Source organism: Eleginops maclovinus, chromosome 18, assembly GCF_036324505.1.
Source record: "Eleginops maclovinus isolate JMC-PN-2008 ecotype Puerto Natales chromosome 18, JC_Emac_rtc_rv5, whole genome shotgun sequence".
Taxonomy (NCBI): domain Eukaryota; kingdom Metazoa; phylum Chordata; class Actinopteri; order Perciformes; family Eleginopidae; genus Eleginops; species Eleginops maclovinus.
In genome coordinates this window covers 7672687-7698775 of record NC_086366.1, presented here as the reverse complement: position 1 = coordinate 7698775, position 26089 = coordinate 7672687, and the positions used below count along the sequence as shown (strand labels likewise).

Here is a 26089-nt window from a genome sequence, read left to right as displayed (position 1 = left end):
AGACACAGTGTCAATTGCCTCACATCCTGTGTTGTAAGGAAGTGGGCCAGCCAGTCCATCAGACATGCAGCCTCAGTGTTAGTTAACACTTCACTGTCAGCAGAAGAGGGGTAACAACAAGAGGAGAGCCAGGACTAAGATTTGACAATAACCTTAAAAACAGGAGAAAATGTTACAGAGGGCGGCCTCCAATGTGTCCGACAAAGCAAAGATGTGCAAGCCGAAGGTACGTGAAAATTCAAACAGAATATGACGTAGAAGCAAAGATACCAAATATCAATTTTTAATTAAGAAATGACCAATATCCTTAGGGGCAAAAAAGAGACTAAAGATGTGTACAGGTTTTGGCTGCATTTTATGTTAAAGACAATTATTACCGTTAAAAAATATTGACCCAAATAATAGTTGTCAGGTTTTTTTGCCCAAATTTAAACAGTAAATTGTATTTTCCAAGATCATTTTTATAATGCAAAACAAAGAAACAACAATATACTTACAATGCAATATCACAACCATTACAATTTGGTGGAAAAAATATAGAATAAAAAAACTGAATGGCTTTGTCTCTGCTCCTGTACACCTCACAGAGGTTTGTCTAGGAGTATGGAGCTCATATTTAACCATGGATTTGCGAGGATTACTCATTTATTCATTTTGGAGATGATGGGGAGTTGGGAGAGATTATAATGACTGTTAGCTTTATGAAAAAATGAGCCAGAGGAAAGCAACTGCGAGTATGTGAGGCCAATACAACAGGTTTCATCAATTCTTCTTTCCTACTGGCATTGCCATTGTTGCTGTACATAACCAAATATTCTCTCTGCTGCCATATGAACACATATTTTCTGGATGTACATACCAAGGGCACTAACAACACATTAGAACATTATGTACATAAAGTTCGTATAGAGCATGTCAAAATCGAATCATATTTTGTCAGTAAAGTCCTGCTGCCTTTTTTTTGGCCTTATAACACAGCCGGGACAAGGACTCACAAATGCAACGAGGTGATGTTATGTAATGCTCGTTACACAAACAGTACCATTTGTCTTTATGTCATGCTTTGCTTTTTAATCCTCCCTGCAGCGCTCCACCAGCTTTGGCAGGTTTGATATCAGGAATCACTCGCCACACGCCAAACCAGAGGAAAATGGAATACCCGTGGTTTGTGGATTTATTTTAAATTTGATGTCATATAGTTGCAAAAAAAAATAGCAGTTACTTGTCAATAACTTACCAAACTTAACTCTGTGTGTATGGAGCAGTTTGGAAAAAGAAGTACAAGATGGGAGAAATATATTAAGTCAAGGTCTTAAAAATCACAGTAATACTATTTATGTACTAAATCATCTGTCTTTACACAGCACACAGAAGAATCCGAGACTTTGGACCCAAACAAATCAGCAGGACTTGGGAAAAAGATGAAGGCCATTTCACTGACCATGCGCAGGAAAATGGGCAAGAAACACGCCAAGTCATTCTCTGAGGAGGCAGTGAGTAAAGACTGAACACACACAAAAAAAACTTTTCCTCAGTTACAGTAAACTTGTCCTCTCTTTCTCAAACGTCTCTGACGAACCCACATCCTCAGGAACTACGCTATTGTTTGCTAATTTCAAATGACGCACATCGCACTGACTTATGGTCAAACACGTATTCTTGCACCTTTGTGTTTGACTGTAACAGTGATAAGAGAAAGAATCAAACTTTACTTTAAGTTCTGTGTTTTAGTTTCCTTTTTGCCTTTCACTTTAATGTAAATGCACTTCATTAGTTAAATGGAGTTTGCACACTTTAGTCTATGATCCATTGAGAATTATAAGAATATTTGACTACATGTCTAAATTAAAACTGTATATCTGTTATTTTTCTAGCAGGGTGATGACATGGACAAAGACCCAGAGGTAGAGACGGAGAGCTGCCCTCCAGCTGAGAAAAACCCTGCAAAGACAAGCAACTCCTTAGAGAGTCTTTACAGTGGCCAGAGCTCCTCCAGTAAGTATCTGCACTCACTGCAAGGCTGGAGGCAAAGAGTGCAGGGATATTTTAGCTAACTTAGTGAACACACGTGTGAAGTTATATAACTAATTACACAAATACATTTTTGAAAGTCAGCAGATAAGCCCATCTATGAAGTACAATTTGATAATCATGACTGTGTGTGTTCAGGTGGTGTGACCAGTGCGTCCAACGGTTCTGGTCAGAGAGACAGTCTGAGGCTGGAGGAGGATGGATCATATCAGGGAGAATTCTGCGGCAGAGCTCGTGTCCACACAGACTTTGTTCCAAGCCCGTACGACACAGACTCCCTCAAACTCAAGGTAAGATACAGCACAGCAGTGGTGGCTGAAGTACTTAAAGAGGCTCCGTTATACTTTTGGGAGTTTTCCTTTTCCTGTCGTGTGTTATATAGGTTGTGTAAGCTAAAACAAAAAGAAGTTCCCTCCAGAGAGTTCCCCCACTGCCTGAAACACCTCCAACGGACTACTTCCGCAACATAATGAAATCACTATGTAACCCTCGCGCTTCCATTGGCTAGCAACCCAACCCATTGTATGTGATAGGCTAAGGGGCGGGACATATCTTAGCGGTTGACCAATCAGAGCAGACTGGGCTCTGGTTTCAGCCGGGGAGAAAAGAGATGCTGCAGCACAGGCAGAATGTGAAAAATAAAGACCTTTTGGAACATTAAAGCACCTATATAGCACTTGAACTAAATACACAGTATTTTAAATGTGAAGCAACAACACAGCACTGCTTTATATTATTATTTGACAAGGTAAACATCATCATCTTTACTGTTATTCTTTCCTAGGTCGGTGACATTATCAACATCATCAGTAAGCCTCCAATGGGCATCTGGACCGGCATGCTAAACAACAAAGTGGGCAACTTTAAGTTCATCTACGTAAGCGTTTTGGTGGAGAAAGAGGAAGAAGAAGAGGAAACTCCCAAGATCAGACAACAGAAGCTCAGCAAAAGACCTCGGCCTAAAACATTGCTAGAGTTACTGGAGCGACTGAATCTGGAGGTGAAGAAACCTTTTGTATTCTGTTTACAAGTTAGAGGGTCTACAGACAGTTACATGATAAAAGAAAAACATGTATTAGAGTTAGCCCTTCTGAATAGGAACTCCTCCTGTAATCTAACAAAATAAATGCAAAATAGATCATGTGTTCAACAAGATAACCATGAAATGTTTTATACTTTCCTAACTTAAACTCAAATGATGTATAAAGGTCAACCACCTGGCATTAGCAAGTCTTTCTGGTCTCCAATTCGAAACCTGCCCCATAACTTTGTAAACATGTTGTTCCACTCCATGTGAAATTTGAGAGCATTAAGAGATGAAGGGTGACTGTGAAAACCACTTTTTTAAAAGTCAAGTATACTCTGTGGTTTGATGGTAATGAAGACAGCGCTGTTGTTGCAGGAGTACGCCTCTGCCTTGCTGCTAAATGGCTACCAGACAGTGGAGGACCTTCTGCACCTGCAGGAGAAACATCTAATAGAGCTGAACGTCAAAGACCCCGAGGACAGACGCAAGATTCTCGCAGCTGCCGAATGCTGCTACGCAGGTTAGCAACATATCAAGCAATGGCTATCACTTGTATTATTGAAGTGGCAATCGATAATATTTTTGGTTCAACTTATCACATTAAGTAATGTCATGGCATTTGAATAATGACACAACACGTTTGGTTCCCTATAAAGCCAATTCTGCCTCTGCATTGCAATGTGTCTTTCACAAAAAAGGCCTTCCACATAAACATATTCCCATCCTACAAGAGAGTATTTTGCTTAGACGAACCTCCACAACAAGACTTACATCACAAATGTTGAGGTCAAAATGAGCACCAAGTGCCTTTCAACACAGCTGTTTCACAAAGCAAACTCACACTGCTCATTTACAACAAACTTCCAAAAAGCTGTAATTAGCAAATAAATGCTAACCAAATTAGCATACCAAAAGGTTCCTTAAAACCCAATCGGAAAGGATCATTCAATACAGCTGTTTAACAAGAGTCATTTTACAAAAGTCTTTAGTGACTTTAGTAGCATTCAAACAGAGACCATGATAAACACCTTAAAAAGAACATCCTGTTCCTGAAGTTTAACACATAGAAGGAATCATGAGTGTATCAGTGTTGCGTATCAACAACTTGGTTGGAAATTCATATTTCACTAGAGAATAAAAACTTGTTTTATGTGAAAGTGAAGGCATGGGCGCGAGACCGAAGAGAAATACATCCTGCGTGCTCAGAGAGGCTTATCAGTGTCTTCCTGTTTCTCAGATAAAAAAAGTGTTTAAAGTGGCATGAGATGTTCCTGTAATCTGATCTCGATGCAGAAGGCTGATTATTACGCTTTGAATAAAAAAAAACCTGAAGAAGTGGAACAACATCCTCTTGCGAGTTAGGTTCAGTCTGTTCTTGTAAGACTGCAGGTGTAAATGAGGCAAATTAAAAGTCATTGTATTTTTTGTCTATTTGACAGCGTGAGTAAACAGATGGCGGCGGTTGCAGCCTGCCTCTGCCAAGCTTATTGACTCACAGTAATTTAATCAAGCTGAACTCCATTAGTGTAGTGGTTTAGCAACCTGGACAGGAGGATTAGCAGCTTTCATCAGTGAAGTAAAAATATTAAAGAATGGTGGAATATTTTTACTCTGTGTGAGTGAATAATGCAGGATGGCCAACGCTTTCACCTGGATTAAGCTTTGCTGAGGTGTTAGATGTCTCAAAGTGTCCAAATTGATGGACGAGATTCCTGCGACATTGCATATATCTAAGCTGTCTAATATTTATTTCATTTATCTCAGAGTTGGGAATAAGAGTCTAAGAGGAACTTACATTTCGGGTTTTTTTTATTCTATGTCTAAATTTATATTTAACTTATTGTATTTTCTCTAGGATAAAAAATAATGTAGTGTTTTGTTCTGATTAATATCCGAGTCATGATTCCAGAAGTAAATCCAGCATTTAGTCATTAGGCCAACCAATGTCAGCCAGCAACACATTGTCCTTGTTTCATGGAAGATTTAGTAAATATAACCTTTAATGTTAAAAATAAGGTATTGCTATCACAGAAATAGCTCGTTAAGGAAAGTCTCAGCCTTTAAATGTGGGCTAAATTCCGCTGACTGAATCACATGGAAATGATTTAATCTCCACTAATGTGGTTGAAGACGAAACATTTTAATATTATGACATTTGATTAAATTCCATTTAACTTGTTTGCGACCGCAGGTGACGAAGTTAAGGAAACGGAGGAGCAGAGATCCTCCCACAGTCTACAGGAAGAAGACAGCGACTGTCCCAGAGACTCTGGTTGCTTTATTCCATCTGAATGTACAGAAAGCAAGGAAGACACAGAGCAGCTCACAGAGGCTGTGGACTCGTAATGTGAATACTCATCAGATGGATACAATGACTATTGGGATTTCAGTATTTTCTAGACTGATGGTTTAACAATAATCAAAATGTGAAGTTAATATCCTTTATTACAACCTTCTGAGCACAAGTTTGTCTTATGTAGAACCATTTTGAAAGTGTAATTGAACAAACAACCAGTATTAAGAGTCGTTTTATCTATTTGTTGCTAAATTAATAATAATCAAGTTGTACGACTTGATATAAATAGTTTTCTTTATTTTATGTTGTTGAAAAAGTGACATTTTATTGATTAAATGTCACTTGTATTTATTGCATTCTAAATAATTTTGTGTGTTTTCCATAAAAAAGCCTTTATTTATCACATCTGTATCATTTAACCCTTTCTCATGTTATTTGTTTTTCTTCTTGTTAATGAAATGAAGGATGTTTTTGAAATGTGGTGTCTGGGTTTGAGAAATGGATATTACAATTTTGCCTATATTGTATACTGTACAGGAGAACATGTATTTTTCTGAATGTGTGTGTTTGAATGAGTGTGAGAGATGTGCCTGTGCATGAATTCATGTGTCAGCACATTAATGTTTTCAAAACTTTTTGTAAATAAAATAAAAGCAATGCAAAAACATATTATTTTTCGGAATCATTTATTTCAGGTACCAGTTCAGTGCCTGTTGTTAGTTCTTGATGCCTTTACATGTCATTATATAAATAAAGTAAATTAGTTAATACAATACATTAATTTACTAAAATATCAAAAGTGATTTTTAATTATATATGTAAATATATATGGAGTTAGCATTTTATTTGTTCAGTTGTCAGACTTTTATTCTGATTTAATGTATTATTATCCTTATTGTAAAATAAGTACAGTTACTAACTTTAGTACAGTTACAATAATAATATAATATACATTTATAATACAAAAGAATAACATTACTACTGCTTTATTATTAAAAATAATTAAATCCATCTCAAACATAGTAGTACAATAAATGCCCTGGCTCTGTATGGTTGGCTGAGAACACGGAAACGTACGAAACGTTCATGTTACGTTTCATGTCGCAGAGCTCATGGGAAGTGTAGTATAACAGCAATATCAACTACAATACTCGTGGCGTCGATGGTGTAAGCCTCAGACTACATTTCCCAGCATCCACAGGGCGCAATGCAATGTTGACGTGTATTTTGTTGGTATTCTGAAAAACTCCTACTTCGCATCACCCAGCTGACAAAGCCGGTCTGCATTTAACCACCATTTGGACAATTTTACGGACATTGTGTTATCTTTAAGCGGTTGGTGAGTTCGCAACAGAGTGTAACGATGTCTGGAGAAATATCTATGATTGGTAAGTTGAATGACGGTTATTTTCACTCTGTAATTAGTCGGTGATAGGATGCTAAGACATAAGCTAACTTGCTTCGTCCTCCTCACCTGTTGTCCTGGTCTAGGTTCCGTTATCTTGGCCCTCTTTCTGGCTGGATACCTGGGTCAGCAGTACTTGCCGCCTCCCAAGCCGAAAGTGATCGGCCTGGATCTGGGCACCACCTTCTGCTCTGTCGGCGTCTTCCATCCTGGCAGCGGGGAGGTGGAGGTGATCGCGGATGAAGAGGGCAGGAAGAGCATCCCCAGCGCCGTGTCCTTCACCACCACTGCGGTGCTGTCCGGGCATGAAGCCGTGGAGCTGGCCGACAGCAACCATCAAAACACCATCTACGATGCCAAGAGGTTCATCGGGAAGATATTTGAGCCGGAAGTCCTGGAGCAGGAGAGTGCTCGGTACCCGTTCAAGGTGGGTCGTGATGGGGTTAGTTCCCAGTTCCTGATCGGAACTACTTTGCATGCAATTGCAGATTAGCAGTGGCGGAAGAAGCATTTTGGTGCTTTACTTTAGTAAAAGTACCATTACTCTATCGTCAAAATACTACATCGAAATGTACACTTTGTCCAAATACGATAACCTTACAATATCAATGGTTCATAAGCTGAAACCAGAGAATGTGAAACATGATTAACTGATTTTCATTCATTCAATCATCAAATTGATAAATGTAGCTCCACTTGAAACAAGAATATCACTTTGCTCTCAGTTTTGTCACTTCATCATCACTTACTCTGTTTCTTTGCTCTTTTTTCAGGTGATAAACAATAACGGAAGTGCAGAGTTTCTGATCTCCACCAACCACACCTTCACTGTGAGCCCAGAGTTCATCGGCTCCAGGCTGCTGCTGAAGATGAAGAAGATGGCCGAGCGGCAGCTGGACGTGCCCATCCAGAGAGCCGTCATCTCTGTGCCCGCTGAGTTTGACGAGAGACAGAGGAACTACACCGTGAGGGCTGCAAACCTTGCCGGTCAGTTCTCTAATTATATTAAGCTGATAGTTGTATGTCTTAATGTGTCACTTGAAAAAATCTGCATGTGCATTTACACATACGGCTACTGTTATACTTGGATATTTTTTTAATCTAAGCCCTTCTTCCCCCATACATGCACCACATTTGTAACGTATTTGTCTCATTGTCTAATTTCTTTCCCGTTTGTTGCAGGCCTGGAGGTCCTGCGTGTGATCAACGAGCCCACAGCTGCAGCCATGGCGTACGGCCTGCACAAGGTGGATGTGTTCAACGTGCTGGTGGTGGACCTCGGGGGAGGAACCCTGGACGTTTCTCTGCTCAACAAACAGGGAGGCATGTTCCTCACCAGAGCCATGGCAGGTAATGGCTTTCACTGATAGTAGACATCAGGTGATATGAGCTGCTTTGGTCAGAACAGAGGTGTGTCACCTTTTGTTGCGCAGTTCATGTCCCAGTTAAAGGAGAAAAGGTAGAATCTTCCTCTGTCAGACAGGGGAATTGTAATATGAGACTAGATATAGTCTTAGAAGCAGTATCAGGTGTATTGCTAACTAGGTTTTCCCATACATAAACACAGTAAGAGGAATAAGTTGTAGAGAAGGAGCAATAATTGTTCTATTACAGTACAGTATAGTAACAAATATGACAAATACTATAGTTCAAAGTTGAGAGTTTCTAGAAGAGGTAATGTTGAATAGAAATGTGCAACATATTCAGAGGGGTGTGCAGGATTCACAGTAAAAATGAATAAATAAATACAATGTTTTTCAGACAGTTCACTTAGTTATTGGATATCGTAATATGGCAATGTTGTATTTTTCTGGGGTGTTTTTTCAGTAAAGTAATGTATTTTTCCAATTTATTTAGTCTTTGTCTTTCATCCACTTACTCATTATTACCTCCCTACTCATGGTCATTCACTAAAAGTCTCATTGTGTTAATATTTTAATGAAATTACCATTTGTCAGCCCAACATATTGTCACAATATCGAGGTATTAGGTAAAAAATGTAGTGATAATTGATATACTCCATATTGTCCAGCCCTAGGTCTGAGCTCTCAACACTTTGAATCTATGAAGTTAAACCTGGATTCTGTTAGCAGCCTGTGACACAGATAGATTGGGTGTTTAGAATATGTTCAGACAATAAGATTATTTTTCTTATCTGGTAAAATGTAGCTCCTTTAATCTGAAACGTCCCCAACAAAATATGTTGTTGTTTCCTTATCCTGATTAAACTGTGTTTTTGGCAGGCAATAACAAGCTGGGAGGTCAAGACTTCAGCCAGAGGTTGCTGCAGTACGCCATAGAGCGAGCCCAGCAGGAGTTTGGTGTCCCGCCCACTCTCAAAGAGGACATCCACCGTCTCCGTCAGGCCGTGGAAGCCGCCAAGCTCAACCTCACCCTCAACCCCAGCATCACCATCAGCGTCCCCCTGCACCTGCACACCCACGACAGCCAGGAGTCGCCCGAAGGCTTTGCTCCTGCTCCGGTTCTCTTCCAGACTGTGATCACACGGGATCTGTTTGAGGAGCTCAACGAGGACCTCTTCCAGAAGATCCTGGCCCCCGTGGAGACCGTGTTAGCCGAGGGCCACCTGGAGAAACAGGAAGTGGACGAGATCGTCCTGGTGGGAGGCTCCACCAGGATACCGCGGATCAGGAGGCTGATCAGCGAGTACTTTGGGAAGGAGCCCAACACGTCGGTGGACCCAGACCTGGCTGTGGTCACAGGGGTCGCCATCCAGGCCGGCATCATGGGCGGATCGTGGCCTCTGCAAGTGAGCGCCATTGAAATCCCCAACAGACACCTGCGCAAGACGAACTTAGCTAATCAAAGTTATTTATGTAAAAGATAAAAGGAAAGCCTCAAAGACTTCAAAGCTGTTTCATGCTTTTCTTATGTGCGTCATTTCAAACCTGCGGAAGTGAGAGAAACACAGTCACATGGAGGAGGATAAACTCAGGTTTTTACTCAACTCATTGTTCCGGTTTGTGCGAGTGACTCATTTCACAACTTACCATTCCTCTTGGACGGATTGAAGCTGATAGCATCTGCAGAAGTGAACAGTCTGTTTTTTTTTTTAAAAGTGACAGATCCTTTTATTTTGCACAAAGCTTCAGCAGAAAGAAACAGCGATACTGATAATGAAAATGTGAATGAGAATCCTCTCGGTAGAAGCTTTCATGGTGTTCAATTCAGGGAACAACCTTTCTAAAGGACTTAGCCAATACATCTTCTGCTATTTATGTATTTATTCACATATTTATTTGTATGTGTTCCTGTTCAGAAAGCTGCTATACTGTTTGAAGTGAAGCGTGGAGGAGTAACACTGAAAGCTAGTGGTTCTGCCGTCCAGCTCCCTGCAGTGTTTGGAGTCCTGAGAAAGACCTTACTTGAATAATTAATTTCAAACCTATTCACTGCAATGTAATATGGATTAATAACCTCGATACTGAGTAGTCGGGGTTGACTCAACTAATAACTAATGAGGCTGTAAAAGAGAAAGCCTTACTATTCAAACAGTACCGTAGAATCTCATATCTTTAGCACCACCTCTCGCTCAGTGCTGCACCGTGGGCTCCTCCACTTGTTGACCAACTTTTCTGTGCAATAGTGAGTCATTTTGTTGGCAGGGACTTATATTTGTGCTGCTGTTAGAAGCTAAACAGCAGCCTGCTTCTGCTGCTTTAGGTAGAGAAAGTTAACAGTCCTGCAGGACGACCAACGCTTTGCTTACCGGTGCCTTGTGGATTTGAAAAACGTGTCGAGTCAGGTGGATGTTTGATGGACGCGATGAAGGGGTTCTGTTGTTACGGCACCTTAAATTGGACAGAATTGTATTGAATCGTTGAGTTTGCTCTTTTTCTGGTGGGTTGTCAGCTGGTCACTGAAAATCCAGTATTGTCCATTGTGACCATTTCCAACCAAGAACTTAGTTTACCTTCATTCCTTTAAAAAAGTATTACAACTCAACTCTGCCTAATGTCATTCATGAAACAGTGCATTTATTATATCTACTTGTTTTTCTTTATTTGTTGTATTTCTCATGTTGAAACTAAGATCTTGATTTAATAGAGCCTTTTATTACAGATAAAGCAGATTTAAGGGTATTGCCTTTGATACTGTACATATCGTTATTGGTCCCTTGTTGAAAGAGGGAGAAATCATGTGACTAAGATCTATTTTTGTATGTCGTCTCACTGAAGTCCAGCCAATTAAACATTGACAAAGAAGTTTGAGTTGTTACAAGCTGCAATTAAAATGTTATCCCTTCGCTAACTCACTGTCTCTTTATGTTTTATATGCCTGAGCTTTTTCACACTCCTGCTCCTGACATTTGATCCTCATGGTGATGGGAACAGGGGCCGGCACTTAGATGATCTGATAATGTGATTCATGTAAAATACTAAGTTATACTGTGCTGTTTTTTTTAATGCACTTTGATTTCATACTAAACAAACATTTAAAAATCTCCTTCCTGCATTCAATGGGCCCCTCTCATTAAACTATTGGCCCCATCACAGCCCCCCCCCCCCAAGTACAATTAGTCTAGAACCGCCACTGAAATGTCGTGGATGTGACTAAACTTGACTCTAAATATACTGACTTATTAAAAACACTGTCTGTTATTGAAGGGGGTTGTTGGTTTAATCCCCAGTTCCTCCTGTCTGGGCGTCTCTGAAAAAAAGAATCACGAAAAACAAGAGGCAACCTAAAATCTCCTTTATTAGATTTGTTTCTTATGTTTACTTCTGAGGCACAGTAATACCCAAATAGCGAAAACACAAAAGGCAATCCATTTCCTTGACCCTGTGCTGCCTGTTGTGATCCCTGTAGCGTCCCTTCAAAATAGCTTAGAGCTTTATTTTCACATTTAGCACCCACTCAGCAGTCCGTTTTACACCAGCATGTGGATGCATGCAGCGGGTCAACACCAAAACACCGCAGACTTTGCTGCGACTCAGAGGCAGTGACACGACTTCCATCATGACCCGGATATTGCTTTTGTTCATCACGGTCACATTGTTCAATAATTATTCGTCACATTGTGAAATATAATGCTTAGTTGGCTGGAGCATCTCACAAACTGGTTCACCTTTTTATGTACAATAACACACTCAACATAGCACTGCACACAGGGTAAAAAATAGATACCCATCCTGAATACACACTATACAACAATCACATCTTTAAAAAAAAAAAGAAAGTCCAAACACATTCACATTGAGACTTCACAAATCTTCACCCCCGAACACACACATCAGCTGATATGATTATTAGTCACATGCACTGGTCAAAGAAGGGGCGAGGGGGGCATTCAGGCTCTTTCAAAATAATTATCTAACATACACCATGTGAATATTTCACCTGGAGGAGAAGGCAGGACTTCTGTAAACAGCTTGTTGGTGTTTTTTAGTTTTTCTCTTTAAATATAAATATGAATTAACAGCAGCACAGAGGAGTGCTGACGGAAGGCGCGAGGAGCTATTAGCGTTAGCGAGTCTCATGCTGCATTCAAGCCTCGTACAAAGCTAAAAATCTGCCAAGAGAATAACAGTGGTTAAAAACAAGAAACTTGCTGTGGAAAATTAGCTTAAAATAAACAATCTGGAAACATATTTAAAAAGAAGCAGGGTTTTTTTTTTGTAACTCAGAACGGCCTCTCCGGACCACAGATTTGGCGAGTCCCGTCAATAAAAAGTGCGTGTAGTCCCTTGTGATATACAGTATGTCTGGCAAGCAAACACAAAACTATTTACAGAATTTACACAACTGGGTGTTCTTTTTTTTTATCTCCATCAGATACAGCAGTCTGTCAGTTTATCAGTAGGACCGAGGTGGAGATCAGAGGAATGATGTGTGGTCTCTGTCTTGCTACAGCAGGTTCACACGGGTGGAGTCCCGGTCACTGGCCGATGCCCTGGCTGCTGTAGTAGTCGTAGCCGTTGTCTTCGTACAGCTCCTCCACACTGTCGACTCCATTCCCCACCTCTGGAGGGCAGCAAAGATTAAAATAAAAAAGTCAGTGTACTGGATAAAGACATGCGTTACGCATCGGGAGTTAAAAAGAAACATATTAATATCATGTTAATAACAGACATGTGGGTTGTTCGTTTTGGCGAATGTTAGGCCTTGTGGAAATATTTGATCCTTTGGGGCTGCAGAAGAAATCGACATTCTAACAAAACCTCACTATGGACTAGTGGAAGATTTAAATTCTAGTAAGAGCAGTTCCCACTAATTTTGCAAGTCATATCAGAATTGCAATATCACTCAAAACAATTACTTATGTTTTCCAAATTGTGCAGCCGATCTTTAAGTTGTTAAATGTAAATGAATTGAACCTTGAGTTTATCACTTTTTGCATACTACGAGTCTGGTTTCTTTTTTATAATACATGCATGTTCGACCACTAGTAGCTACTGCCTCAGTTATCATTTATAAGTTTACACTAACATCTATGAAATAACCTATTCATTTTAGTGTGTTGATTCAACATCCCACTGGAATATAGGCAATGTCATACCAGGAGTCATTTATGGACTGCATAGTTGAATAGGATTCAAATCGTCTTGAGATATCACAACAAAAATAGTCATCTTGATTTATAATAGTAACAATAATTGTTTAGTGATAAGACAACCATATCAATTTGCAAGAAAAAGGGACAAGGAATTACTTGTTAGTATACAACAAGTACAGTAATCATAATGGATAAAAGTATTTTGAATTAAAATGTAAGTTTAATATGTTATGTCTAGTTGAGCCATAATCTCACATTTGTGATGTACTTTTACTTTACGTGTCCTGTAAAGTGGACGTGTTTTTTTTTATATTATGAGCATAGTTTGTGTATTGTGACACAAGTGGAATAGAAGTTGCTTGTATTTTCAAAAGTCTAAATCAGACGTCCGGTCGATTTTGTAAAACTAAATCCGATAGACACGTGTAGGCCATGATAAGCCCATTGATTGCATTTCTGCAGTGACACTGAAAAAAGATTTGTGCAAACAGAGAAAAAAGGAGCGATCGAGTAGGAAGTCGAATAAAAGTCAAGAGTGGGAAAATTAGTTGGCACTGAAATGACTCACCTTTCACCCCCAGCTCTAGAGGCTGTCTAGACAGACTGGGGCATCTATGAACTCCCCTACACATGACGTAGTCTCCAGTGGGGGGACGGTAGGGGAGGTTTGGTGCATGAAGGGATGGATGGATGGATGGATGAAGGGGAGGGGAGGAGTGTAGGCGGAGAGGTGTCAGGTAACAGGGGATGCAATGGAATAAAAGGAAGTAGTCGATGCTGGCGGAGGAGGAGGTGGAAACATGGAGAGTAGGTGGTGCACATCACACAGGCCGTTACTGGGGTTGACCTTCAACAGGGAAGAGAGGAAGAGGAAGAGGAGGAGCGTTCACAGACAGATGCATGCTGGGATGCAGAGACATGCTTATGAAACTCAGAAATCCTCATCTTTAGGTTCACAGACAAGAGAGGAATTTTTTTCTGAGTCACAACAAACAACAACAAAACATCTGGGAGATCAGAAGTAAACACATCCCGCTCGTCTCGCTGCGAGGCTCTTACCAGAGAAGATGAGTTTCTCCTTCATGACGTTCAGGTCTCTGCTGGACCTCCTGACGGCCGCGGCGCTCAGCATGATCTGCTCCGGGTTGTAGCTGCGCATGCCGCTTGTACGATACCTGTGGGGGCACAGGTACGGTCAGAGGCCTTCTCTAGAAGCAGCAGGTATTACGCTACGTGGATCTGGAATGAGCTACCAGGAACTGGTGCTCTTCTTTTAAAATCAAGGATGAGAATGTCCTGTTTGCAGCTGCCCTTCATTAGATTAAATAACTATTCATATCTGACACTTTTTCCCCCTGTATAGCTTATTCTTTTTTAGCTTGTCTTTTAATGTTATTGTTTTTTTAGCACTGTGTCTTGATGCTCTTCATTATTTTTTTCAAAGCACTTTGAATTGCCTTGTTTGAAATGTCCAACACAAATCACATTGCCTCGCCTTGAGTAAACAATTACATCCCTAAATGATGCTGCATCTGCTTGCAAAATGTAGCGCAGGGACAAGCTTTGGTCCGCAGAGGGATAACATCTACAGTTAAAATATGTATCCTACAGAGCCTTAAGAAGAACTCTAAAATATGAGGAGCACTGTTTGATAAGACACTGTCGTTTATTGCTTAACTGTGGGGTTTCTTAATGGTTAATACATAATTTACTACTCATACTTCATAACACAGTAAGACATTAGTGTTGCTAGGTTGTGGACAATCCCATCCTAGGTGTTAATCTGAAGTAGTCATAAATCGATGCTAAATTATTTGTTAATACATATATTTTGTATTATGTCTTCTTTGGCCCTTTCTGGTAAGTAAGTGGTGAAAGGTCCATTTAGTTATATAGATTGTAACTTCAAAATAAAATAGTTCCAGATATGATATTATGATAAAAGTGTGTTCTGCAAATAATACTTTGCAGAGATTCAAAAAAATATAATACGTTTTTCAATTGAAAGTCATTGTCCATAGCCCTGCATTCACTATCTATTGAATGTACTTTCTGAATAAATAATAATTAATACAATTAAACACGGGAACATTTTGCTCCCCTCTGTATTTATTGAATCATTATTTGTGTCAAAGCAGAGAAATTCATTTCCTGCACCTGAAAACTGTGCATTTGCTTTAATGAAAGCAACTTTGACATCAATTAACTTAACTGTGAAGCATTGGTCACAGTGACTGTAAGTGACGCAGGGAGGCTTTAAAAAAAATAAATGCAAAAGAGCAAGCCCTTAGCTCGTCAGCATCAATAAAAGTCAATCCGGAGGCACTTCCCCCGATGAATGCTGAATCGTACTTCATTTTGGACGTTTAGTCGTTTGGCTTAATAAGAGGGGTAATACATTTAAATCTCATTGGCGACTTAATGCTGCGGATATTTTGTGCTGTGTGGGTGGAAAGCATTTTATTAAGCCCATAGGGATGTGAGCGTCTTCCTCTAGAGGAAAGATGCAGCAGTGCAGTACAACGATTCAGGTGACATGGAGACAGAGAAAATAAAGATAGGAAGGAAGGTAGAGAGAAAAATCGGATGAAGTTTAATGTCATAAAACAAAGAGAACAGCGAGACAACTGAGAAATAATGGTGAAAAAACGTCAAAAGACAAGGCGAAAAAATGTGAAAAAACAAAAGAACGATGGATAAAAGATGGTAAAAGTCAGAAAGAGCGTGAGAGGAGAGGAGACTTTGGGTCAGAAGAGGTGACCCAGTTACCTGATCATGTGATAGCTGAGAGAAGATGCCAGAATGCAGCAGAGGAGGAGAAGAGCATGCACATCAGGCAGAGGAGAGAGGCCGAGGGAGAGGCGGAAAGGACGAAAAAAGGACAAAAGAAGGCGGGAGACAAGAGAGGTCAGTTTAAAAGCCAGCAGAAGCTACAGAGGAGCAGAGCACCGGATCATAGTGGGGGAAAAAAAGGAGAGATCTCTGCCCTTCATCTCGGAAGCAACAGGAGGACAGCCATCTGTCTCTCGCCACAGAAAAGAGAAAATACTGTTGTAGCGTTTACATCGTTTAAAGAAAACACATGCTCATAAGATCATATTCTTTACACAGAGGTGAGGAGGAGAAAACTGCTACATTACATTTAATACAATGACACTACACACACATGCCTCTTAGGCTCTTGTCAGCAGCTCCTCTGAAGGTCATTATTGGTCAATATAACAGAACAGCATCATTATATGAGCTGTTAGTATGATGATGTGATCTAGTCAGATAGATTGAGAAAAAGTGTGTTGCATTGCTTGAGAGGTTTAAGAGAAGAGTGCTTGTTAATATTTAGTGAAAGAATAAAGAAGATACAAAAACCAGTCTTTACTTTTCCTCTTTAGGCACCCGTGTGTCATTGAGTGGCTGTACTTACTTCTGGAAAATGAATATTCCTATGACTACAGCGAAGGAGATGAGGTCCACAGACACCCACACCAGGCAGTATTCATCTGGTCTCTGGAAACGGACACACACACACACACACACGTTCATGGCAGAATCCACCACTGGGTGGCGCATTTTGTCAACAAAACAATCTGTTATGTGGGCAGCACCATCCAAACTCTACAATACTTGTGGGAATAAACACTTTGATCTACCAACTCATTAATCTACATTAAAGAACATGCTTTTTAATTGGGAAATGGGGAATTTTGCAGCTCCTTAAGATGTGCTTTCACGTGAAAGTGTATTCAGAAGGCATTGCACTTGAACACAATCCAAAACATTGTCACCTAATGAAATATAAAAAGATGAAAACCTGTGTAATGTAACCTTTTTTTTTTTTTTACATCTTTTAGTCTTAAAGGGTATGAACACAGGTTTCTCCGTCAATGTACTTCTGTAGCCTCTAACAGGCTCGTATTGTTACTACAAATGCCAACATTATGGACAATAAAAGAAACTATTTTTCTATATCTTTCTCTTGATCCCGTCTGTTTTTTATTGTGTCTCACTCAAGGAGAAATCTCTAAGTGAGACTTGAAGAGCGGAGTAGCGCTGTCGTTGGTTAGACATGATAATAAACAGACCAAATTAAGCACAAGGTAAGAAAAAGGTTTTCGTCAGTAAAAAAAACAACACGATCTGTGCTTTTTTTTTAGTTCAACATTGACTTGAACACCAGCCAATGGCAGATGTCCCTTGACTTCGATTCACAGTTGACAGCAGATGCCCCCGCAGATTAAACTCTTCCTGAACCACAGCAGGGGGGCCGGGGTCATTCCCACATGTTGTCATGCAGGGTCCCCATATGCTGCTACAGACGGTCAGAAGAGGCTGGCACGTTGCACGGGGGAGGGCGGTGAAACCATACCAGAGCGGCACAGTGTGGGTGCTACCCATGTTAAGGGTTTCAGAAGGGGAATGAACTAGAAAAGATGAGTCATGCACTACGGGACACTACACTCCAGTGATAATGCACTCCATTCTACAGTGCAGGGACCTCGGATGAGTGTTTGAAAATAAGAGTATATTATGCTCGCTGCGGGAAATAAATGAGTTCAGTTGAAAGCTAAGAACCCTTGTTGGTAACATTTGTTCAAATCTCGTTGAGTCATGCCGAGGTGAAGAAGCTTGAGGAGAGGAGACAGGTTGTCATCTAATACCATTAACATGATACAGCCTGTATCCAGTTAATGAGAGATTTTACTCTTTGAAATCCTCTTACTAAGCAGTTCTTTTCCAGGCTGGTAAGTCAAATAGAAAAACTAAAGGTGGAAAAAAGAGCCATACAGTCCTGTGTCCTTACCATGAGCCAGATGGGATAAGGCACCTTTTTGAGGATATGTGAGGCCTCGGAGGACACTGAGGACACCCCACTGCACCAGAGCACAGAGTACAGCCAGGGCTCGTTGATGGTGTACAGCGTGATGTTGATGTTGCTCTGGGAGAAGTTTCTGAAGAAAGGAAGAAGAAAAAGACATACTTATTAAGCCCATAAAGGCACGTCTTTTAATTGAAATCTGTGTGTAGCTGTGCCCACCTGATAACAGTAGCAGGTTAATGTGTGTATGCGTGTGTGTTTGTGTTCCTACCCGATTTCCTGTGTGCTGGCCTGGTTGTATCGGAGCAGCAGCCTGCTGATGCCGTCCAGATGGAGACGCTCTAGTCTCCGTTTCTCCAGCGAGGTCTGGATCAGACCGGGAGCCAGCTGCCTCACCTGGGCCCTGTGTTCATCTGGAGTCCACATCACCTACACACACACACACACACACACGTTGCACTGTTACACTGTAACACTGTAACACTTGCCTCAATCATACATTGTGTCATTCATCACATCATTAATGTCAAATTTAATGAAGCATGGTCTGAATGAACATAAATAGAAAAAAAGGAATTGCCAAGACAGGAGGTAGCCTTGGAAGCGACCTGTCAATCACAAGGTAGCCATGCCCTAAAGCATAAGCTGTTTTTATCTATTTATATTACTAGAAATAGGACCAGTCTTTATAATATGAGCACGCTTCTGCATTGAAACAACCTTGAAAACAGTTATTTTGACAATATACCTTTCAGGAAAAGGATTAAAAGTGCAAAGAAAGTTAATTTTCTGGGAATATGGGAGAATAAATCTAGCTGCTCAAAATAGATATCTAGACATACTACCATGGAAACAACACAATGCGGATCGAGTGTATCTAAGCATTCAGTCCCTACTTACCAGGCTCTGAGGAACCCCAGATTCCTGCACAGCCTGCAGTGTATCATTGATCCAGCTGTCGTAGCGGGGGTGTTCCGGAGGAGGTCTCCTGAGCCGGAAAACCACCGTGCTGTTATGATAGGAAGCGAGCCGCAGAAGCTGCTTCAGGCTACACACACTCTGATTGGCAATCAGAGCCTTCTCACGGAACGACAGGGCGTTCACCGTCCAGAAAGGGTCATCCTGAAACACAGTGAGAGTGGCATAAGGACGAAGGTCAGATGTTTAACACAGGTGTCAGTTTATTTACAGAAAAATTGTACTAAATAACATTTCTGCTGCAAGTAAATCCATTTTCTGAAAATCTCTATACTTTGCTTTCCTAAACCAAAGCTTCCATCCATTTAAAGCAGTGTGTATGGAAGCCTACAGCAAATACATTTATGGAATATATACTGTATATATTCCTTGTTTCCTTCACATCCCCTTCTCGCTTCACTGCTCCCTGTCAAAGGATACAAGAGTGGAAGAGGAGATGCATCTACTATAGGTCTCCCATAGTGTGCTTCACTCATAACATACATAATAACATTTTAATGACAACGTTTATAACACAATCAGTACAGATTAGGACACTATACACGTGGACATCATACTATGGCAGTGAATTGTCATAATTATGCGGAGGCTTTTCTTGAAATCCAGCCACAACGTGCTCACATGCAATGTAGAGAGACTGAGAGCGAGAAAGTGGAAAACAAATTAGATTGAGACCAATGTTGACGTAGCAGAGGCATCACAGCCAACTGTCTTTGCAGAGTAATCTGAATGATGAAATATAAGATCAGAAAAACAAACTAACAAACAAACTAGATAGAGAGCAAATGCATGACCGGAAGGTGCTGTAGAAAACACAGCACAGTATCCCAGTGCATGAAAAGCAATGTTTCTACACCACTGCATCTTGGCCCACATTTATACAGACTCTCTTTCTCACAGAATGTGAAATAACATGGATTTACACAATCTGCAGCAAATGGCTGGACAAGAAAAAAAAAAAAGCATCCATTTCTTGTAGAATATCGTATGCAGGGAAGAATAATTGGGTCCCACAACCGGCAGCGGCAGGCCGTCTCTGCACAATTCTCATGGCTTGTTTGTCAGTGTGCTTTCATCCTGTTTGGCCCTCAGCAGGTTGAAACAAACAATTATTTTAAAGCAGAAGTTGACCCTGATCCCCTCTGCAAACAGAAGAACTTCTCAAAAACGGGAATGGATCCCAGAATTCAGATGAAATAGGCGTATCACACATCACTTTACAACAAGTTAAAATGGCTTCAACAGCATCCAAGAACTACCTTGAGGAACCACTTTCCAGCGTTGAGTTGCTGCAGATCTGTCCAGTTGAAGGATGAGGCGTCTTCCATTTGTCTGTCGGGGAAAACCTTCCCTACGTCTGTGGTCCTCCGCAGGGTGCGGTCGTGCATCAGGAAAGGCACTCCGTCCACGCTAATGATCAGAGGTGGGAGCAGAGTTAGGAGATGCACTTTATGGTAAGGCTACATCTTGATATTTTCTTTAGCCCCCTGACATCAACACAAGAACTGGGTCACACAGTTGTGTAGGAATTCAAAGTGAGCAAGCTTAAAAAGGACTCAAAAGGATAACCAGACTAACTTTCTCTGAAGCCGCTGCTTAGAGGAATAACAGCTCTGAAAAAGGACGTAATATTTAATCAGATTAGAGCAGAAGAGACAGGAGTTGGTTGGAGGGGATCAGTCTTGAAATAATGTCAATAAAACAAAAAAAAGGGGGAGTAGAGGACACAAGACAAAGGTGCATTGGGAGTCGTTTTTATTTAAAAAAAGCTGCTGATCAATATTTGAATAATAAAAATGTCCTGCCATTACTTAATATTTGCATATCAAATTCTCCCAGACAAAAACAATGCCTTTCCTGTGTGGATACAATGTCTGTGTGTGTGTGTGTGTATGTGTGTGTGTGTGTGTCATCTGCTGGAGTCTCACTGGCGCTCTGGCTGTCATCAAGTGTAATTACTCAGCACAGTCAGGAGCTCACCTGTCAGCAGCATGCACCAAACACACACCCAGTCACCTCTACTGTACAGTGAACACACACACACACACACACACACACACACACACACACACACACACACCACACACACACACACACACACACACACACACACACACACACACACACACACACACACACACACACACACACACACACACACACACACACACACACACACACACACACACACACACACACACACACACACACACACACACACACACACACACACACACACACACACACACACACACACACACACACACACACACACACACACACACACACACACACACACACACACACACGACAATAAACCGTAAACGGACTACAGTACAGAAATAAAGCCCTAACTCACAACAGGGCGACTCCCTCCCCCCCTTACTTTTATATAGTCAGTCATCTTCAGACATGTACAGCGTCTATCCATCACTTTCCATGGGTTCCATACACAACCCCCCCCCCACTTCTTCTCCTCCCTTCCTCCTCTCTACTTACTCCAAGTGTTTTTCTCTGAACATAGTCTGTCACCTCCCGTTATGTGGGTGATGTCATGCTGTATTCTTATGACTGTTGTAGATAGAATCCCAAGTATGTGTTTATCTTTTGGCTTTTATTTAAAGAATATTTCGGCTTAGCCCTTTTCTATTTGACAACAAACAATACACAGTTGAATTGTCGACAGTTTCTCATAAGGGAATCAACAGATGTTATAGGCCACAGATGTTTTTGTAATCCATGTAAGCTAGGTCTGATTTAAATTGTTTACTCTCCTCCTATTCTTTTTTCCTTTGTAATCCTTCTTATTTGCTACATGTCGGACTAGAGAGTAACATGACTTGCTAACAGAGAATATGTGTACCTTGTGTTTAGAGTACATGGAGAAATTAAATCTCAAAAATGGGTTCTTTTAGTCATTTTTAAAGCATGAGATAGTGGGGCGGGTTAGCTTCTTGTGGCCGGAATTAGTTCTACAACAACAAGTACCTGAACAAAAAAAGGAACCTGCCAAAACGGTTTTGTTTTTGATTTAAAGATTCAAGTGTTTTGGAAGGAAAACGCCAGCATAATCCCATTCTTAATTCATAAATACAGTAAAATAATCAAGATCAGACTTTTAAAATGTTTTTTTTTTTCCTATTTGCCTCTCTGGGCTTCCATAAACCAAACAGCGAGGCAGAATGTGGAGATACTAAATGACTCTTCATTTATTTGGCTTCCGCATTCTGCTGTATTGATCGTGGGAGGCTGTGTATCTGTGTGTATGTGTGTGTACCTGATAGCCACGTCAGCCTCCAACCCGGTGACGTTCATCTGCAGAGCGCGCTGGAAAGACCACAGCGTGTTCTCTGGCGCAAGCTGGAAAGACACACACAGACACACATAAAGTAAATACAAACACATTATTATTAGATTTAGTCCTCTCACAATGACCTCATCAGTGACTTAAATGGAAACCCTACCACCGCTGTAGAAAAACCCCACATACAATGTTAATTATTATACATATTATCAATGAAGTTGTGTTAGATAATATCAAAAATAAACATGAAAGTGTTGCATCATAGTTGTGAAAATAGACTCCTTCCTTTTGAATACAAAACAATGTTGTGAAATGGAGCAGAGATGAGGATTGCTCTTTAATTTAAGTCAAGGTTATGACTCATATCACATCGATAAGTTAATCATCATTTACTAGAAAAGCATTTTCCTATGAGACCTTGCGAGTAAAGCTAATGACTTGGAAACACCGGAGAGGAATAATGCTGTGATCAATACAGAGTCCTTCTGGGAAACAGATTTCAGTCATGTGACTGAGCTTCTCACAGCATCATAGAGCCACTCCTAACTTTAGATTCCACTGTAAGGATCGATCGCGCTACACCAATACCACAGAAAGCAGCAGGGTGTGTTTTTGGATCGTGTGAGTAACTCTCACAAATAAACAGGGAATCCTCCTTCATTTTCCTTCCAAAGTCATTTGTAACACTGACTCAGATGCTGTGACAAGAACTTATATCTTTCTTCAGGTCATTTTTAGAAGCTATGACATTAATCCAAGCACATAAATCAAATGTAAAAAGCTAAAATGTGCTTATGTGTGCATAACTAACAGGCTCTAACAGGAGATAGTTAACACTGTACTTGAGCCTGAAATGTTAGCTGTGAGAGGGATAGTGTGAAGTGATGGCAGCGAATGTGATTATTAGAAACGTCTAAATCGATATTCTTTCACAGCAATTTGCCAGGTCTTTGCTAGACACAACTAAACAAAATTCAGCAGAACATATTTCCCTCCCATACATCACATACGGAGCTCAAGGCTCCCACTGGGTTATGTTTGTGGACTATTTTCAGTTGCGCTACACCAAGGTCATTAATAGACGAAAATAGCTCTGGGAATCGCAGAAGAAGAAAAATGAATGAAAAACAATTATCTGTAAAGGCAGTTTTCCCTCTGCCTTCTCCAAATCAGAACCCTTGACACTCTGGATTAAAGGCTAACATCAGGTAGCTGAGAGTGTGTGGCTGTGTGAAATACAAGTTGCCTGGTTTATTACCACATTCAGAGTGTCAGCTGACTCACCATGGGGGCTCCTTGGTGGCCAATGACATCAGGGCGTTGTCTGAGGGTGCTGGGGTCCATGATGCACGGGGAGGAGATGTACAGCGGCACCATGTAGAGTCCCAGCAACACACTGAGGTACAGCAGCAAGACAACCACCTGGAACACTGGGATCAGACAGACCATAATAAGGTTGTGACCAATGTATATGGTGTAATTACAAATGCTGAAGGAATAGTTTGGAAAATTTGCTTATTATTTGACACCCCCCTGATGGCTGTAAGGTATAGATGAAGCTATAGACCAGTTAGCTTAGCATTACCGCTGGAGACAAGGGAAACAGTTAGCCTAGCACTGTTCAAAGGGAAAAAAATAGGAAAATAATCAGCTCCTCTAATGCTCACTAATGAACCTTTATCTTGTTTGATGTATCTAATCATTAAACCATCTCTAAACAACTCAACATTGCCCTTTTTCGGTTCCTGAGCACCTGCCATGACATTGCTTCTTCGCTTAGCAATGCTAGAGTGCACATGTCAGGAGGGTGCAGAAGCTCACACTAACACAGAGACTGTACCAAGGCGTCCTGTTTTGCTGTGTAAGTTTATAGGGGGTCTGCTCTCATCTCTGTGTACATTACACAGTGTACATAACGCACCAATAAAATATGTCCCATAGGTCCCAAGAGCTTGCACCCAGCACTGCTCCTTATTGGGTCCTCAGCAACACACCAACAATCCTGAAGTAGTTTTGATGAAAGGCTGCAATAAAATTGAAGAACTGACATACCTTTATTGCACTTCAGTTGTATATTAAAAATTGGACTGTGGTGGTCCCCGCCTTACTCTTAAAGTCTTGATTTCCTTTTGTCCCTGAAGGTAACACTGACTGTGAGTGTGTGGGATGAAGGCACCTGGTTGTTTCATTACTGGGGAATAACAGCTCCTATCCCGAGTGGCTCTTTTTTTCCTTGATCTCCTTCCTGAGACCGCTGAGACAGCTACCGGTTTTTCTTTGGTGTTTCCTTTGGTTTTTACATACAACACCTTGCACATAATGCTCTCACATCTACACTGCTGATGTTACTCACCCACATAACCTAATACTGGTAGTTATTCCTTTATTAGATGGCTTTCTTATAATAAAATACTAAATGTTTTGCACAAATAACACTGGGGGCATCTTCACCTGGGTGACTAATACAGTACAAACACCAAGGTAGTCTCTTTTAGCAAACATCCTACAGTTGGACAAAAATTAACTATCCAATCCACAGCACTGAAATGCATGAGAAAGGAATGTGTGACGTAAGAGGCTTGTGGATTTTGTCGTTCATTTTCAGTACTTTGCATAGGTATGTACAGTGTGAGACAACAGTGACATCAGTGGGCCAAGGAGAAACCCTTTCCCCTGCTTCCAGCTCGATGGAAGTGAGCGATGAAGGTTGCGAGAGGGAGCACAAACACACACACGCACACACACGCCAATGTATTTGTTTCAAGGTCAGGGTGGGGTTGACTCTTGTTACGAACAGGAGACTCACACACGGACACACTCACTCACATCCTCTCCGGTAGATGCTTAAGTGTGGCCTAGACATTTCCACCACACCATGTCTCTCCAAAACAGAAACTAAAATGTCCAGGACTTTCATAACATTAACAATATTTCTCAGAACACAAACTACCTTGTGGTCATAAAAGCGACATTTTATGATTTACATGAATGATTATGACACCCATTAAATAATATTGCTTCAAGGCTATCTTTGTTCAGAAGACAATAAAGCTGGTACATAAATGACGCTGACTTTTGATTCTATTCTACGCCAACGGCAGCGAGAGCGAGATTGGTCGCTAAAGAGATCCTTATCCCCAAAAAAGACTCGAGGAGAAACAATCCAAGGTGTACCGACTGGAAAACATCACATGAGCCCGTAGGAATGTTCGTTATCTCCGACACCCTGGGTGGAGGTCCTGGCCTCTGTCTACACAGTGTTAATCATTCACCACTCTTCCTACGATGTGTGTGTGTGTGTGTGTGTGTGTGTGTGTGTGTGTGTGTGTGTGTGTGTGTGTGTGTGTGTGTGTGTGTGTGTGTGTGTGTGTGTGTGTGTGTGTGTGTGTGTGTGTGTGTGTGTGTGTGTGTTGCAGGTAAGAGTATTCCGTGTTGCAGAAGTAAACATACTTGTTTTTTCGGATCGGGCGACCTGTCCCGCCACGATCCAAGACAGGGCTGTGACCGCAGCCAGAGCCCCTATGTGCAGGAACGGACCTGTTGCCTGGACAGAGAGGTGAGGAAGAGTAGGGAGGATCAAGGAAATAGGATATAGAGAAATGGAGAGAGTGGTAAAAAAGGTCAGAGAAGACAGCAAAAGAGAAGAGAAACAAAAGGAAAAGACAGAGAGGCATTGAATTACACACATTATCTGGGGTTAAGACATTGTTAACATCAC

The 26089-nt window shown here is 41.0% G+C and overlaps 3 protein-coding genes across 6 annotated transcripts in view; 2 read left to right on the top strand and 1 right to left on the bottom strand.

Moving 5' to 3' along the window:
• samsn1a (SAM domain, SH3 domain and nuclear localisation signals 1a) lies at nucleotides 1-6021 on the top strand. Its single transcript, XM_063907310.1, has 8 exons — nucleotides 1-226; nucleotides 1087-1164; nucleotides 1365-1493; nucleotides 1875-1995; nucleotides 2170-2321; nucleotides 2816-3031; nucleotides 3434-3578; nucleotides 5250-6021. The coding sequence occupies exons 1-8, from the start codon at nucleotides 170-172 to the stop codon at nucleotides 5402-5404; spliced, it is 1053 nt and encodes a 350-aa protein (XP_063763380.1). The 5' UTR covers nucleotides 1-169; the 3' UTR covers nucleotides 5405-6021.
• Nucleotides 6022-6576: 555 nt separating this feature from the next.
• hspa13 (heat shock protein 70 family, member 13) lies at nucleotides 6577-11031 on the top strand. Its single transcript, XM_063907309.1, has 5 exons — nucleotides 6577-6742; nucleotides 6846-7186; nucleotides 7533-7746; nucleotides 7942-8109; nucleotides 9003-11031. Exons 1-5 carry the CDS (start codon nucleotides 6718-6720, stop codon nucleotides 9605-9607), a joined length of 1353 nt encoding a protein of 450 aa, XP_063763379.1. The 5' UTR covers nucleotides 6577-6717; the 3' UTR covers nucleotides 9608-11031.
• Nucleotides 11032-11460: 429 nt separating this feature from the next.
• gdpd5b (glycerophosphodiester phosphodiesterase domain containing 5b) overlaps nucleotides 11461-26089 on the bottom strand; it is a 46687-nt gene continuing 32058 nt past the window's right edge. Inside the window, exons 7-18 of one of the 4 annotated variants that reach the window (XR_010167924.1) lie at nucleotides 25822-25915; nucleotides 23656-23801; nucleotides 22345-22427; nucleotides 20327-20477; nucleotides 18990-19211; nucleotides 18361-18518; nucleotides 18075-18222; nucleotides 16698-16780; nucleotides 16046-16060; nucleotides 14336-14451; nucleotides 13845-14123; nucleotides 11461-12744 (exon numbers count right to left, since the gene is read on the bottom strand). Coding sequence is in view for 2 of the 4 variants with exons in the window: in XM_063907307.1 (XP_063763377.1) it covers nucleotides 12659-12744; nucleotides 14336-14451; nucleotides 16046-16060; nucleotides 16698-16780; nucleotides 18075-18222; nucleotides 18361-18518; nucleotides 18990-19211; nucleotides 20327-20477; nucleotides 22345-22427; nucleotides 23656-23801; nucleotides 25822-25915 (1302 nt within the window). In the remaining 2 variants the exon portion in view is untranslated. The remainder of the gene's footprint in view (nucleotides 12745-13844; nucleotides 14124-14335; nucleotides 14452-16045; nucleotides 16061-16697; nucleotides 16781-18074; nucleotides 18223-18360; nucleotides 18519-18989; nucleotides 19212-20326; nucleotides 20478-22344; nucleotides 22428-23655; nucleotides 23802-25821; nucleotides 25916-26089) is intronic. The other 3 variants (XR_010167925.1, XM_063907307.1, XM_063907308.1) reach the window with 3 other exon arrangements.